At 41.0% G+C, this 16,183-nt stretch overlaps 3 protein-coding genes across 10 annotated transcripts in view; 1 reads left to right on the forward strand and 2 right to left on the reverse strand.

The window, feature by feature from the left end:
* PTPRB (protein tyrosine phosphatase receptor type B) overlaps positions 1-8,938 on the reverse strand; it is an 81,982-nt gene extending 73,044 nt beyond the window's left edge. For all 3 annotated transcript variants that reach the window (XM_077338796.1, XM_077338795.1, XM_077338799.1), the window contains exons 1-2: positions 8,835-8,938; positions 7,313-7,708 (exon numbers count right to left, since the gene is read on the reverse strand). In XM_077338796.1, the coding sequence (XP_077194911.1) occupies positions 7,313-7,708; positions 8,835-8,910 (472 nt within the window). In that variant the 5' untranslated portion in view covers positions 8,911-8,938. The remainder of the gene's footprint in view (positions 1-7,312; positions 7,709-8,834) is intronic.
* MYRFL (myelin regulatory factor like) overlaps positions 1-16,183 on the forward strand; it is a 512,195-nt gene that overhangs the window by 328,071 nt on the left and 167,941 nt on the right. The gene's annotated exons all lie outside the window — the stretch shown is intronic.
* PTPRR (protein tyrosine phosphatase receptor type R) overlaps positions 11,592-16,183 on the reverse strand; it is a 156,281-nt gene continuing 151,689 nt past the window's right edge. For all 6 annotated transcript variants that reach the window (XM_077338803.1, XM_077338802.1, XM_077338801.1 and 3 more), the window contains one exon: positions 11,592-12,982. In XM_077338803.1, coding sequence (XP_077194918.1) covers positions 12,889-12,982 — 94 coding nt within the window. In that variant the 3' untranslated portion in view covers positions 11,592-12,888. The remainder of the gene's footprint in view (positions 12,983-16,183) is intronic.

Genomic DNA, 16,183 nt, shown 5'->3' on the forward strand with positions numbered 1-16,183 from the left:
GATTCAGAATTCAATTGGCAACCACTGCAGTTAATGGAGAATGGGCCAGATGTGGGACCTCCACGGTGTTGTTGTGAGGATCCTGGCCGTTGCATTTTGGACTAGCTGTAATTTCTAGGTAAAGGCTAAGGGCAGGCCTACGTAGACTGAGTTAAAGAAATCCAGTCTAGAGATGATCGTCACATGGATCACTATGGCTTGGTGTTCCGGTGCCAGATAGGGTGCTAGTAGCTTGGCTTGGCGGAGATGGTAAAACACCAGCTGCGCTACCTTTGTGACCTCGGTTTCCATTGTGAGGGAAGCATCCAGAACCATGCCCAGATTCCTGGCAGAGTGAGTCATAGAGAGCTGCACACCATCCAGGGTGGGCAGATGCGCTTCTTCACATGGGCCCTTCCTACCCAGCCACAGGAACTCCATCTTTGAAGGATTGAGCTTCAGACAACTCTGCTTGAGCTATCTCGTCACTGCTTCCAAGCAGCTGGCTAATGCTTCTGGGGGAGATTCAGGGCGGCCATCCATCAGGAGGAAGAGCTGGGTGTCATCTGCATATTATTATTATTATTATTATTATTATTATTATTATTATTATTATTATTATTATTATTATTATTAGATTTATAGACCGCCACTCCCTTGCGGCTTGATGACAACCCAGCCCAAACTTCTGTACCAGTTGTGCAAGAGGGCGCATGAAGATGTTGAATAGGATATGTTTATATGTTGAAGAAGAAGAAGAAGAGTTGGTTCGTATAGGCCGCTTTTCTCTACCCAAAAGTGTCTCAAAGCGGCTTACAGTCACCTTCCCTTTTCTCTCCCCACAACAGACAGCCTTTGAGGTGGGTGAGGCTGAGAGACCCCTGATATCACTGCTTGGTCAGAACAGCTTTATCAGTGCTCTGGGGAGCCCAAGGTCACCCAACTGGTTGCATGTTGGGGAGAAGTCCGCACTCCTAACCACTACACCAAGCTGGCTGGAAAGCCCCCAGGAGTCTATGAGTTGTGACCAGAATGAGCTTGTGTGAATGCTAGCATTTAAACGGGGGGCTTCCTATATTCCAGATAGGGAAAATGTGTACTCAGAAGCAGGTGTTCATCTGCCTGTCTTCCTGCTTTTCAGCAGGAAGCTCCTCTTGATTTCAGCCATACATGGTTGAGTGGGTCAGCTTCATTGCTCCCTATTTGTGTTGGTCTGTTTTATAATAATAGATTATTGAGAACTTTCCCAAGCAGACTCTCCTGCCAGCTCAGAACAGGAAGCAGCTTTCTGGTGGGCACAGCCCTCAGTCTTTTAATGGGTCATGATTATGTTTATCTTTTAAAATCACTTATCTTTTAAAAGATGCCAGCGTTGCAATTAGACTGTGGCAAGAAACTGTTACACATTTTTATCCCACATTTCCTATCACTGGTAATAAAACTGAGCCTTCTTTCTGTGTGGCTGGGGAGGTTCAGTCTGTGGTGTTCTGTGACCTTCAGAACTACATTTATATGCTTACATCCAGTCTAGAATAGGAATATTTTAGTCACATGGAAAACTTCATGCCCTTCTACAGCATGTTCAGGATTGCATATATGGCAAAGCCTTGTATTGCTGCCACAACACTAGGCTGGTTGCCACGTATAGCAATTTTAGCTCACTGACCCTCTAAAAAAGTCATAATGACTGGGTTAGCAGTAGCAGATGTTTCCAAATATGATTGCTTAGCATGTAATTATGATGTCTTTGAATGCCAGCCTATGATTTCTCCCCTGCCAAAAGGAGCAGCCTGTGAACTTTCATCCTGAAATGAACATCTTTTAAAAATACTGACATACATGTTTAATGAAACCCACAAAATAAAACTTTCTTTCCTCAAGGCGTGGGTCCCCTTTCAATTAAAAGCTTCCCTTGTTCCAAGCCCTGCAGCATGCTAATCTATCATGTATTTTAAACTCTTCAGGAAGAACTTTTTCCCTTAGAAGAACATCTAGTGCTGTTATTCTGACTATAATCTTTCCTCTCTATAGAAGAAAAAATTCTGGGATGTTGATTAAATTCCATGGAAGGTCTTTATTGTGTGTGACACAGGCCCCGCATCAAACGCAGTTACAATCCCACAGCCCCATCATAGAATCTTAAAGTTGAAAGGGGCTATACAGGCCATCTAGTCCAATCTCCTGCTCAATGCAGAATCAGCCTAAAGCATCCAGCTCTTCCTTAAAGACTGCCGATGAGGGGGAGCTCAATACCTCCTTTGACAGCCTATTCCAATGCTGAACTACTCTGATGTAACCCCCCCCCCCCCCCGATTTCTAGCTGGTACCAGTCTACACATATTTTAAAGACATTACTGTGGGTCCTAACCTCTGCTGCTAACAGGAACCATTCACTGCTCTCTTCTAAGTGACAACCTTTCAAATGTTTAAAGACAGCAATCATGCCCCCGCTCAACCTCCTGTTCTCCTGGCTGAACATTCTTAATTCTCTCAACTTTTCCTCATAGAGCTTGGTGCCCAGGCTCTGGATCATCCTTATTATCCTCCTCTGCACCCTCTCAATTTTATCCACATCCTTTTTGAAATGAGGGTTCCAAAACTGCACACAGTACTCCAGGTGTGGTCCGGTCAATGTGGTATACACCAGGACTATGACATCTTATGATTTTGATGTAATCCCTCGGTTTGATGTAAGCCCAAGACTGCATTTGCCTTCTTTACCATTGCATCACACTGTCTACTCATCTTTAGTTCATAAATAGCCCAAGATCTCATTCACATACATTGCTACCAAGAAGCGTATCTCCCATCCAGTACCGTGCTTTTCATTTTTGTAACCCCAATGTAGAGCTCTGCACTTCTCCTTATTAAATTGCATTTTGCTCTCATTTGCCCACTTTTCCAGCATGTTCAGATCTCATTGAACTCTATATCTTCTGAGATGTTTGCTACTTCTTCCAATTTGGTGTCATCTGCAGATTTTATGAGTAGTCCCTCTATTCCCTTGATGAAAATGTTGAAAAGTACCAGATCCAAGGACTTTTTGGTGGCTGTCTTCTAGCCTTTCCTTGTGCCTAGCACTTTCCATTGTTCTATAGTATCAAGCTAAGATTTTTTTTTGTTTAATTTGTCTGCATTTTAGGGGTGTGTTGTTACCCCCACCATTGCCACTGGTTATTTTTAAGTTTTCCATTGATGTCTGTGGGTTTAATTAGTGCTGCAGCTATTTTCAAAATTGTTTTAAAACTGGTATGAGAATTCACTGGATTTTTGAAAGAAAATGTGGTGGGCAGCATTTTATCAAGGATTATTATGTCATATATGGACAGTTGCTTATTTTAATTATTGTTAATCATAAAACACCTTTTAAATACTTTAAAATAAATACATGTTTGTTCATATAAAACCCACTAATCTGCATATATCAAATTGGATTATGCAGTATGAAGACTGCTTTAAACACACACACACACACACACACACACACACACATCCAATGTTGTGTTTTACAGCATTTTTTCAGTCTTATGCTTTTTCAACAACAGTTTTTACAGCTTCATGACTGATAGACTTAGTAAATTGTTTTTCATCTGAAGGATGAAGGAAATTGTCTGAAGACACAACTGGATAAAGCGATGTGCTTGTTTTTTGTTTGAACCAGTCTAAGTTTTGCCCTGAATCTTCTAGATTTAAATGGTTCATAGTTAAGAGCCAGTGTAGGTAGAGTATTGGAATAGGATTTGGGAAACCCAGGTTTGAATTCCCATGTGCCATGAAAATATGCCAGATGACCTTGGGCCAATCATAGACCCTCAGCTTAATCCCATTCTGGGATTGTTGTGATGATAAATAAGGGAGAAAAGAATTATGCAAACTGATTTGAGTCCCCACTGGGGAGAAAGTGGGGTATAAATGAAGTAAATAAATAAGGACAGACATTATTGTACAGTGGGGCTGCCAGTCTCCAGGTGATGACTGGAGATCTCCTGGAATTACAACTGATCTCCAGGTGATAGAGGTTAATTCATCTGGTTAGAATAGTCACTTTGGAAGGTAGACTCTATGGCGTTATATCCCACTGAAGTTCCTTCTCATCACCAAACCATTCCCTCCTCAATCTCTACCCACAAAATCTCTAGGGAGTTCCCAAGCTGGAACTGGCATCCCTATTGCACAAGGACCTGGAAATACCCTCTCTGGATCAATAGAAATGCTGCACCTCCCTTCTCATACCTGAGTCCTGAGATTTCAGTAGGCTTTGGCATTAGGAATGCCAGCTTCCAGGTGGAACCTGAGGATCCCTTGGCATTAAAGCTTCTCACTAGACTGCAAAGATCACTTTCACTGGAGAAAATGGATGCTTTGGAAGGTCAGGGCAGTGGCCTCATTGTACCCCACTGAGGCCACTGCCCTCCCCAGGCTAAAAGAACTAGAACCAGAACAGAAAAAAGGTGAGTTGGAACTTCACAAATGGCAGTGGCCATTACTTTTAGCCAACCAAATGTCAGCTTCACACATCACCTGACATTCAAGCTATTTTCAAAACTTAGGAGCTCAAAATTGGTTATGATGTAGCAATATGAGAAGCTGATAACAAAATGTCAGAGTTCTTATTAGTAATACTCAGGCCCTTGTATGTGACAGATCCTATTGGGTTATGGGTTGAATCCAGAATGAAGCTCAAAGGGTCATGGCTTGAGCATGTAGGATACTTTGTATATTTCCTTATCACATTGTACGTCACTTGCATTAGTCATTTATTGCATATGCTGCATCCTTTTTGCTTATCCTCTGTTTTGTCTGCTTAAGATTATAGTCTAAACAAAGGGAGGATGTAACATATGAGTAAAGTGATTAATGTCAAACCTGTTGCCCTCAATTCTATCTCATAGAAATGAAATTTATATGCAATTTCCAAATAATGTTACTGCTCCGATTACAATATAGTTATGCTCATATTATGAAGAGTAGCTGTAAAATAAAAATATAAGTCTAACAGTGGAAATGGGGGTTTTGTATTCTAGTCTGTGAAATACACACACAGGGTGTAACATTTAATTAATATTTGTTTCAACTCCCAAACAAATGCTATTGTTTGATCCTTACCTAGAAGCTACAGTATGCTGAATCTTGATATTTGCATGATGCTGACAAAATCAAGAAAACTAGGCAAAGGCTTTTTGTGCTTTACCATATTAGTTTTCTGGATTGTAATTTCCACATATTTTTAGAGGTATGTTTCATAACTTAAAATTTATTTACTTACTAGATTTATATCACTCTCTCACCGTTTCTGCACAAAGGGCCTCCTGCTTGCAAATGTGGGATTGTAAACCTCATGTTTGTAGCCCTCCCCTGGGAGACCCCTTCTGTGTTTTCCCTGTGCCCCATTATGGCTTTATGCCTCCTGATGAGGCTACAAGGGAAAACATACCAAACTTCTCACCCCCCTCACACCTTGGCTGAACTTTCTCCCCCCCCCCCCCCATTTGCCAGTTCATTTCCCACCTCCAGAAAACACAAATGGGGCTGTGTTTTGCCTACCTGATCCCAAAAACACTGTGGACACTTTGCAGAAGATTTTATTTTACCTTTGACAATGTAGGTTTGTGGTCATGCTGCAACGAGATGCAATGCACCATTAAAAAAATCACTTGGAGCAGGAAATGGAGAGGGAGGGTGGGTGCAAGGGCAGGACAACACTGCAGAGACTATCATGCCTTGCCCCCCTCTATACAGGCTAGCACCTGGTTGCTCACTGGTTGCTTACCAATGGGATGCGAGATAAAAAGTGGCAAATCCACTTTTTGGGATGTCCTTCATCCCGAGGCAAATCTGGACAAAACAAGAGCCATCCCTCAGACAGCCTCGGGATGCAGGCAACATCATGTGAAAAGGGCTTTAAAACCCGCCAGCAACCAGAGGCTGTCCAGGGGCAGATTCCTTGTGCAGAAACAGTCTCTGTTTTTTAAGATTCTGAGAAGCTTATGAGAACAAGAAAACATTCTTTAAAAGTAATATGACACTCATTTAGAAAACATTTGTGACAGTGCAGTTTCTCAGGTGCTCTTGGTTTATACACTGATTGGTGAATAGGACAACTGACAATTAAGATGGAAGAAGAACAAACTTTTCTGAGGAGCTTCTGCACATGGAGCCCTACACAAATGGGGACTGTCCCATTCTTTGTGATATCAGACAGTTAGTGGATGTGTTAGTGGAACCTCTCTCTGATATTGAAATGCATGTGATATTGAAATGCAACCATACAAGTTTCCAATATTTATTTACTTACATCCTGTGTCTTTCTCTCCTCTCTTCCATTTTATCCTCATATCAACCCTGTGAGGCTGAGAGCATATGATGTATCTAAGGTCACCCAGCAAGGATTCAAACCTTGGTGTCCTATACCCGGGTCCCACACTATTCTGAACATCACATTGGCAGTCTAGTTCATTCTGCTGGCAGAAGAGCTGTCCAGCCTCATTTTACAGTCACATGTTGGTATACTAGCATCATTTATTTATGCCTCTTCCCAAAAATGAGTTTGGGACACTTCATAACATAAACATCCATAAAAATCAATAAATTACAAAATATATAGCTTTAAATGAAGAGGAATGTAATTTGTTAGGGCAAGAATGCAATATTGTTGCCTATTAATCATCACTGATCTTGGCTTTTTTAAAAATAGAAGGGACTCATTTTTAATGTTGAAATGTGTGAAGAGGAGGTCCCATTCCGCACACATAGGATAATGCACTTTCAATGTGCTTTGGCAGCTGGATTTTCCTGTGCAGAACAGGAAAATCTACATATAGAAAATCTACATTGAAAGTGCATTATTTATTGTATACAGAATAGGCTGAGGCTGCTGGATGATTCTTATGTTCAGTTACAGGATGCTTGAAACATATATTCCTGCCATTCCCAATAAAATTACAAAGCTAAACCTACCTTGGAAAAATGGGGCAGAAGGAGCAAACATTCACTTTTAAAATATATAGCAGGTAAACAAATGTATACACATGTAAGGAATACATTTCTTATTATGATCCTTAAAGGATTCTTCATAAATTACCTCAAATGGCATTTCATTCTCCCCAAATCTGTCACCATAAATGAAATGTCATTGTTCTTTCAACCATCAGTAAGTTCAGGGCCCATTATGCACTTTCAAAGCACTTTAGAAGTAGATTATCCTGTTCTGCACAGGAAAATCCAGCCGCAAAAGCACATTGAAAGTACATTATCCAACATGGGCATAATGGAACCAGGACACATGTTTGCTGTTTGATAATTCACTGGAATCTTCTTGAGAGAAGTTGCTTACCTTTACTGGAGCACAGGTTTTCATGGACAGTCTGTCCCTTCTTGTTGACATCAGTTTTTATCCAGCTATGGGGGTACTTCCTACCCATCCTCACTACTACATTTGAGCCTTGTTTCTGGAGGAATAGGGAGCTGTTTTTCACCTCAAGGAGCCCTTCTTTGCTATGACAGGTCCACTTGGGTGCCTCATAGCAGCTGGTGATGATCACTCTGCGGGAATGTGCAGCATAGGATTTTGTGACAGCTAGACACTGGCCAGATCTAACATGGAGAAGCTTCTCGTCCATCCATTTCCATTGTTGGTTTAGATTGGTGAAGTTGCAGTTGCCCACTTGTGCTATTGTGTGACTTTCATAAATACACTGCTGTTTTCGCTCATGGAGAATCAAAAACCCTCCTAGAAGGTGAAGAGCCCATGAAAAAGTACAGATTATATCTTTTAGGAAACATCACCACCATGATTTAAGAATTCAGTAAACTATACCTATGACCTTTGCCTTTTGGCATGATATTTCTGGTTTGGTATCCTTCACAGTTCTATACACAGATGTGCAAACATGGAGTTTTAAAAGCTGTCAAAGATCTTTGGCACTTTTATTTCACAACTTTACAGCAAATTTATTTACTTCATTTATACTCCACTTTTCTCCCTAGCGGAGACCCAAGGTGAATTTTATACTCACAATAGCCTTGTATGGTAGGTTTGGCTGAAATGTGTGATAGGCCAAAGGCCTGCAAGCCTCCGTGGTGGATGGGAGATATGAACCTGGGTCTCCCAGATCCTAATCTGACACTCTGAGCAATGCATCTACGATGCCTTTGAAAATGTTTTCTATTAAAGCAATCCATTTACTGGGAAAAGGATATTTTCCAAAATCTGTTTGCCTCTTTATCTGTATGCTTGTGCTCCACATATTTTGTATAAATATGGGGGATATATCTACTCACACAGACTTGTTAACTTATGCTTCTAATTGCACTGAAGTTCCTAATTACAATTTTGCAGTTTAGACCAGATTGCTCACAGCAGTAAGACTCGGGAAAATCACTAAAATAAAACCTATTCTAACTATAGTGCACCATAAAAACATACAATTTTAGTGTTAATTTCTGTTGCACAAATCTTTTGGACTTTTTGTAAAAAAATACCAGTTGCCTGCAAAATAGCTAAAGCTTTAAATTCTGTGCCTGCTTTCCCTTCTTGGTTGTGGAGTAAGGAATTATAGGAAATTCCTTATCTGTAAACTTGTAGTTGCATAATTTTGACAGAGCAGGCATGGATTTGGACAAAATGGAGTGTCCAGACATATTTTCAACAAAGAATGATGATACTATTTTTAAAAAGAAAGCTTATTTTCTTTTTGAACGGAAGCTAAACCAGTTTGTATTTTATTGGCCCAGCCCTCAACTTTTCTCACATAAACTGAAGTAATTCTCAGCATCATGGGGAAGTTTCAAGGATCATTTGGGAAACACAGCCAGAATGTGGAACAAGCATGTAACTGAAAAGGAATGGTACTTACCACAAATCGCAAAGGCCAGGCAGGTAGAAATTAGAACGTGAAATAAAGTCTCCATTATCCCTCTAGCAACTCCCATTGCTGCTCTCTCTTTCTCTCTTTCTTTTTTTTTTAAAGAAGCATACCCCAGATAAGTGAAGCGAAGCCTAGGAAGGAAATGTGCCTTCACAGGAGGAAAAAGTCAGTGACGAACACTTCCTTCTATTCAACTGTTTTTGGGGAGTTTTACACCACTCTGTACTTTGATGCTTTGGTATGTGCTGGATATCTGTTCCAGTTAGGAAAATCCAAGCAAAAGTGGGATACATAGATTTTAAAACAAATACAGTATTGGAACACCTTTGAAACTCAGTAGTTTTAGCTAGGGAAAAGGAACTATAATTTCATTTAATTGCTTGTCTGCAACCCACTATGTGTCTGCAGGTGATTGTGATTGGGCTACATAAATATATACTGTCCTGTCCTGTAAACATCACCAGCATTTGTAATGATATGCTTATGACTCTATCCAGGAACACATGTGATTAGATACCACATGTAACTCATCCTTGAATGTTCCATACATCAGAAGGATGAAGACAACTCTTGCACCAACATTCCAAGTTTTTTAATGTTCTTACATTATGAGTTCAAATAATGTTGCTTGCTTTAATTCCAATGACCTGGGAATTGGAAGAACATAAGAAGAGCCCTGTATTATGCTGACGATCCATCTAATCCAGCATCCTGTTTTCTACAGTGGCCCACTGGGTGCTCCCAACAGTTCATAGAAACCAAGGGGCCAAAGCCAAACCACTGGTAGTTTTCCCATTAACTAGCATTCCTCGGATTTACTGCCTCTGAAAATAGAAGTTCCAAGTGGCAGTCATGGTAAACAGCCATTGATGGATCTATCATTCCTAAATCTGGCTGGTACCCTTCTAACACCATCTAAACTAATGGACATCATTATACCCTATGTTAGTATAAGCATACAATCCTCTTATCTCTGATCTTTTTGTATGAGGCAACTAGCCAGAAGCAGAATGCATAATAATCAGCATAGATTATCATATGGGCCCTGTTCTGACTTAACAGTGTTACCCAAAACATCATGGAAAAGCTTTCATATGGCATCTCTTAATCTCTGAGAGCAGAGCTGTACACATTAGAGATTCTCTGGAATCAGGTGCTTTTGTCACTGTGCCTTATATGTGCAAGTGTGCAAGATGTACCCATGTATCAGTTATAAAGTGCCTTGGATGCTGGTTATGGAAACTTTCTTATCAGGAAAGATTGGTTCATTTCTTCTGGTAGGTAGCTAAAGCTACTTTCCTGTGTGTGTGCTTTGGTTATTATATTTTGTATTACATTTTGTGTTGGATACCAAAGCAGTTCTGATTCTATAGGTCAGGCTTTCTCAAGCAGGGTTTAATGAAACCCAGGGTTTTCGTCACAGCTCTGGAAGGGTTTCCTGAATGGGTGGGAGTTAATTAATTTTTAGATGTTTGTAAAAATGTGTTAAAAATTTATCAGGTGATATGACCATATATGGTCATGTTGACCTGTCATCTCCTCCCAAAATGGCCAGTGATGGACCTGGAGGGGGTGGGAAGGGGAAGGGACCCTAGGTGGGCATGTACACAGCTAAAGTTCCCAACTATATTCTGCATGACCACACCACTTCTGGGGGTTCTTGAAGCCAGAAGATTATTTCAGGAGGTTCTCAATGGTAAAAAATTTGAGATCAACTTTTGCAGGACACAGGGAGAGAAGTTGGGCGCACAGAGAAGACAGACACCATACACTTTTTGGCAAAAGGCCACAGATTTATTGTAATGCAAATGAGTGGAGGCAACTCCCCCTGGGCAGATCCACCAACCCTCCCCCCACTCCATCCATCCCAAGGATGGTGGGGGAGGGATACCTCCAGCAGGCCTGCCTGCAGAGTCCAAGTGTCACATTGGTCAAGCTTCCCCTACCCATCAGGTCTGCTGGAAACCTGAGAAGGTATAGCCTAGAAAACAACCCACAGGCGTCAGCTGGTATTGGGTCCTCTCTTGGCCACCAGCCATGCCAGGTAACCGCCCCCCACCCTTGGGAGGGCCCCACTATCCAACATGTGCAAAGTCTCTTAAGGAGATTCCCACTTCTGGCGGAGCCCCAGACATAGGCGTGGACTCCGCTCCCAAACTGATCTACCCATACCATAGCCACCAGATGTGACATCGAAATGACAAATGCATGACATATAGGAACAGCACAAACATTAACAGAAGCGGGAGGGAGGGTGCGAAACAGCTACAGGCCCAGCCTGGTGGAGAGGTCAGCTTGCTGTTCACGCACCCTCTAAATAGCCAGGCCCCAGGTTGTGCCCAACCCACTCCTAATGCAAAATTACACACCTTGTGGCAGCGGGTTCCTGCCAAGTTGGACTCTGTCTTGGTGGGAACAGTTCACTTTAATGCCACCCTCCACTGCCCTGCAAATGCGGCCAGGCGGCTGATGGCATTGGCTGATTGCATAGACAATATCTCAGGGAACATTCCTTGGCTACGTAAGGGCCACTATGGAAGTTCCCCCAGTCTGTATTGGTTCCATACCAATTCCTATCTGCTGTGTGTACCATGAAGAAGGACAGGAGGGGAAGGAAACTCAAACAATATTATTTGTACTTGATCCAGCAGGAATATGAGAACTGGGCTCCATTTGACTCTTAATATATGAAAGAAGTAAACTTTGATGGCCATCAGTGAAATAAAACAATAAAATAATGTCATCTTTCAATATTTTGTATCAAGTTTATTAGCTATTTGAAGCAAAGATAACATTGCTGCTTTTAAAAATTCATTATTAGATTTTGTGTTCAAACAGTCCCCCAGTTAATTTTGCTTAGTTCTTAACAAAAGGAGGCGTGCCCTTTTTCTTTGCAAACAGATCTCTGCCATAAAGGGGGGTGGGGGTGGGTTGTTGGAATCTTCACTTTTCACCTGGCCTTTGGCTCTGTGTTCTCCAAAACATCCATCCTCTATTGGCCAGAAATTGAAATGTTGATAGCTTCTCTCTCTCTTTTTAAAAAGAACTCTTTAGGAAACAACTGGCAAATACTTAAAATGTTTACCATTTAATATGTTACAAAGTTTCTTTTCAAAAGTAAAATTACTCACATGAGTTTACAAATACACTGGGTTCTGTCCTGGAGCAAAAAGCCTCTTTTAAGACAATTAACAGCACTGGATAAATGCATAAACATTGAATAACAGACACTGGACTTGATATGTTGGGAAATTCACTTGCATAAACCCCACTGAAATGAATAAAAAGTGCATTAGGGTGCAGCATGCCCCACTCAAATGCAGACTTCTTTGATAACTCCCATTTGTGTCAACAGGGCTTATGCTGGAAAAGTTCCCTTTTTATCACAGCCATTGTGCTCAACAATGTTTTACAGAATTTTCATACATGTGAAATATATCATAGCATGTACAGTTGTCATATAAAATACAAATTCATTTCTGACTAGTTTTTAAAAAATTCCCATAAGTTTTTTTAAAATGCTTTTCTTCTTTTGAACCAGTCATTGATCCCTTGAGGCATTCAGTCATGAGGATCGTAAGTGGCTCTGAATTAAGTTTACCATGTAATAGGTAATAGCACTTAACAGGTACAGCTGAACATCTGACAGCCTATTCACAAGACAGACTTTGCAAACATGAAAAGCATTTGTCTACATCTCCTCAGTGGCATTTCCCATGTCCAACTGTTGTAGAACACACATACATAATGTTACGTACATTCAGTGTGGCATATTCCATTAATACAGTAATAAATCCTTCATAATGTCTATATGTGTAATCCAAATGTAACATCAGTACATTAATCTTCATTAAAACTGTTTCAAGGACTCACAATACATTCAAGACAACGGTCCATCAATCTTTTATGCTTTTTAAAACACCGGCCACATTCCTTTTACAAGTTGGCTACTTCTCCTTTGACTGTTGTAAACTCCTTGAAGAAGCTGCTGGTAGGTAATAGAACATATTACCTAAAAAGCTTTGGTCCTTCTTTCTTGGTTTCACTGAATGGCTTCTGCAGACAGCCTGCTTTCATACAGGCTCAGTGCGTGATGCACAAATTCATACTGTTCACTTGTTTGGACCATTCCACCTCTGGAAAAAAAAAGAATAAAAAGGTGACCATTTGTAATATTTTCTGCTAGATAACAGACTTTTCCAGAAAACTGAAGGACGGGTCTTCACTCACCCTGGCTCCCATCATCCCAGTTTTCACTTATGGTCAAGCATTGTTTGTATTATTTTGAAAACAGCAAAACCCATTTGACAAGGGATGACAGTGGATACTAGAAATGTATATGTACCCCAAATCATTTTCAGCTCCAGCAGCAGGGTTTTTATGGTTATTATTTCACCACCACAGAGCAGCAAAGAAGGGGGAAGAGCCTGTATTGCTCATCTTCCCACCCTACATAGTGGGACTAGTCAGCATGATAAGAGGGACAGCAGTCTGAGCAGGTAAACCCAGATGTCATTGTTAACTGATTTGGACAGCACAGTTCACCCACACTGTACTTATGTGCTGACTTGTGGAGGTGTGGCATAGTTTTGGCAGTGGTCAGGCTGTGAGTGGTGTCAGTTACTTCCCTTTGTAACTGTAAATCTAGACTACAGTAAGGACTTATCCGTACTTTCTCCCGTCCAGGGTGTAAACTGCACGGAGCTTTTATTCCAACCCCAGATCGATTCAGTCCCTGCCCTCTACACAGAATGCGATTTCCGTTTGGATTTGGGGCAATTTAAATTTCCCTTCTGCAGCAAGAAGGATTGATCCGGAGTGACCCTACCGTTATTGTGCTTTATCTCAGACTGCTGCTAATCCTGAATATATTCAGAAAATCGCATTGTTTTGAATCTGGGCTCTCCTCCATGGTAGAGGACCCGTGATTGGCTACAGGTGGTCATGTGACAAGCCTGCCTCAAAGGAGAAGCCCCTAATTTCTCTCAATTTCTGTCGGCCTTGGATTTTTTTTTGTGCCTTCTTCGTCCCCCCCCTTTAAGAAAAGAAAGGATTTTTTTCTCCCTCCTCTGACTTCTTGGATCCTCCCCCCCTTCAAGAAAACAAAGAGTCTCCATTTGCCTCCCCCCTTCTGAGCCTCCCTAACCACGTACAGAAGGCTTTCCTGTTTCAATGGGGAGGGGGAGGGGAGAGGAAGACCCGAGTTCAAAGTGATCTGAATTCAACAGGATTGACAATGGAATAAAAAAAGTAAGTGCAGACTCTGCCCAGGTCCATCCCAGATTATATCCCTCAGATGTACACTGCAATTTCTGTCCTTGGAGATCAGTTCTAAGCTGGGCAGGAGCCCAGTTTGGGCTTGCCATTATGATGTTTGGGGAGAGGGGGGTTATGCCATACTCCCTGAGCTGTTTTCCTGACATGAAATGGTGCTGGGGAGCCACTATTTGCCCCAATGGGGAAAAAAAACTTTGTATACAGATGCACTACACATTTGCCATTGGAAATAGAGTTTTAAGCACAAAACTTGCAGGACAGGTCCAATCTTCCGGACTGACAGCAGATCTGGGGAGTATAAAAAGATAATGTAATATCTTGTTAGGCCATATGAGGCTAAACTGTGGAGTTTTAGCTGATACAAAATGTGCTGTTGAAAGCACATTGAAAAATGCTCCATTTTATGAAGCAATTTTCTATGTTTTTTCTTGCCATAAAATCATGCTAGGTTTTTAAATCCCCAAGTATTCTATGCTTTTTCAACAAAGATTGCATTTTAGAATATGTCATTTATACTCTGGGTTTATCCTGCATAGGCACATAGGTTGACATTCTTCATGCTCTATAACTTTAGAACTCTCTTCCTTTGTCTAAATGCCAAAGCTAAGTTGAACTTTTTAAAAACAGTGTTCCAACTATTCCACATTTTCCTACTATTTCATGATCAAGGCAGTTCTGGTCATACTTGTTGCTTTGTAAAAATAACAGTTCATCTAGCTTGGTTGCAGACATACAGGAGAAGAACTCAGCTTTTAAAAACCTACCATGTTTACAGGGAGGCTGTTGTATTTGAAGCAAACTACACATCTTGCAATGAACATTTCAAGTCATATTCTGTTAGCAGTGACTCACAGCATATGCAGCTTTAGCCTTGGGTTTAATTTAGACTGAGCAACGTGCTTCTTAAGGTGTATAAGCTAGTAAGAATCTTGCTCCTGCAGTCAATGCATTTTCATTCTTATACGAAATATGTGACCTATTGTGACCTTTAGAGCACATGTACAGAGTGCAGGTTTTCCTGTCCTTTTTCTAACGCCTACCAGGTTTCCTGTTTCACCAGCTGACACAGAAGAAATTTCTGCAGACGTGAGTCATTTCAGCGTTGGCAGAACAGTTCTGTTTAATTTGACCATAAAAGTCTAGGGTGGCTCAGTCAGATACTGAACCTAACATATTCAAAGGCCCAGTGAAAGCACACAGCGTTTCTGCAGCGCTATGGAAAAGAAACCCATATTAGAAGGGCAAAAGCTGAACCTGAAGAGAAATAGCTCTACACTTTCAAGGACAGTAACAAACTACAGCAGAGCTCTATGTTGGAGCATGTATGCTAGGTTGCCCTGTAATACAACCCAGAAACTATAATTGGTTTAGAACATGGCAGCCCAACTACTATTAGGGGATAGATGACAGGAATACATCTTGCCTCTTTTAAAAGAGCTACATGGCTGCTGGTTTATTTCAGAGTTAAATTTAAGGTCCTAGTAATGGCCTTCAAAGTCCTTCACAACTTAGGACCCACATATCTGATGAACCATCTCTATGCACCATTTGTTCCAATACAACAGCTGTGTTCTTCTGGTTACCATCTTCTAGTGTTTCTCCACTTATGGAGGCCCACATGGTACTTGCCAGGGCCTATTCCTCTTCTACGGTGACTCCTACCTTGTAGAAGGGCTCCTTGAAGAGGTGAGTTGTGATTTCTTTAGACGTTTTTAAGAGGTATTCTAGGGCCATTTTATTTGTGAGGGCATTTAATGGAATTTAAGCTGCAGAAATGTTCTTGTATTTTGAATTAAGCCCTTTTGAATTTTGTTGATTTTAGTTAAACACTAAAATCAATAGAACTTAAAAATCTTAGTGGTAGGACTGGAATCTAAAACCATTATGTAATGTCTGTTAGTTATATAGTAAAATATTGCCTATTGTTTATTTATCATTATAAACCTTAGCACTTCACTCCTTCAGGAGTCTGAGTACCAAACTACACGGACAGCTGCATGTATTTATTCGCACATCTGCCCAATCATATGAGGTAGTGGAAGAGGAGTCTTTTAAAATAC

This window comes from Paroedura picta, chromosome 5 (genome assembly GCF_049243985.1).
Source record: "Paroedura picta isolate Pp20150507F chromosome 5, Ppicta_v3.0, whole genome shotgun sequence".
In the NCBI taxonomy this organism is placed as follows: domain Eukaryota; kingdom Metazoa; phylum Chordata; class Lepidosauria; order Squamata; family Gekkonidae; genus Paroedura; species Paroedura picta.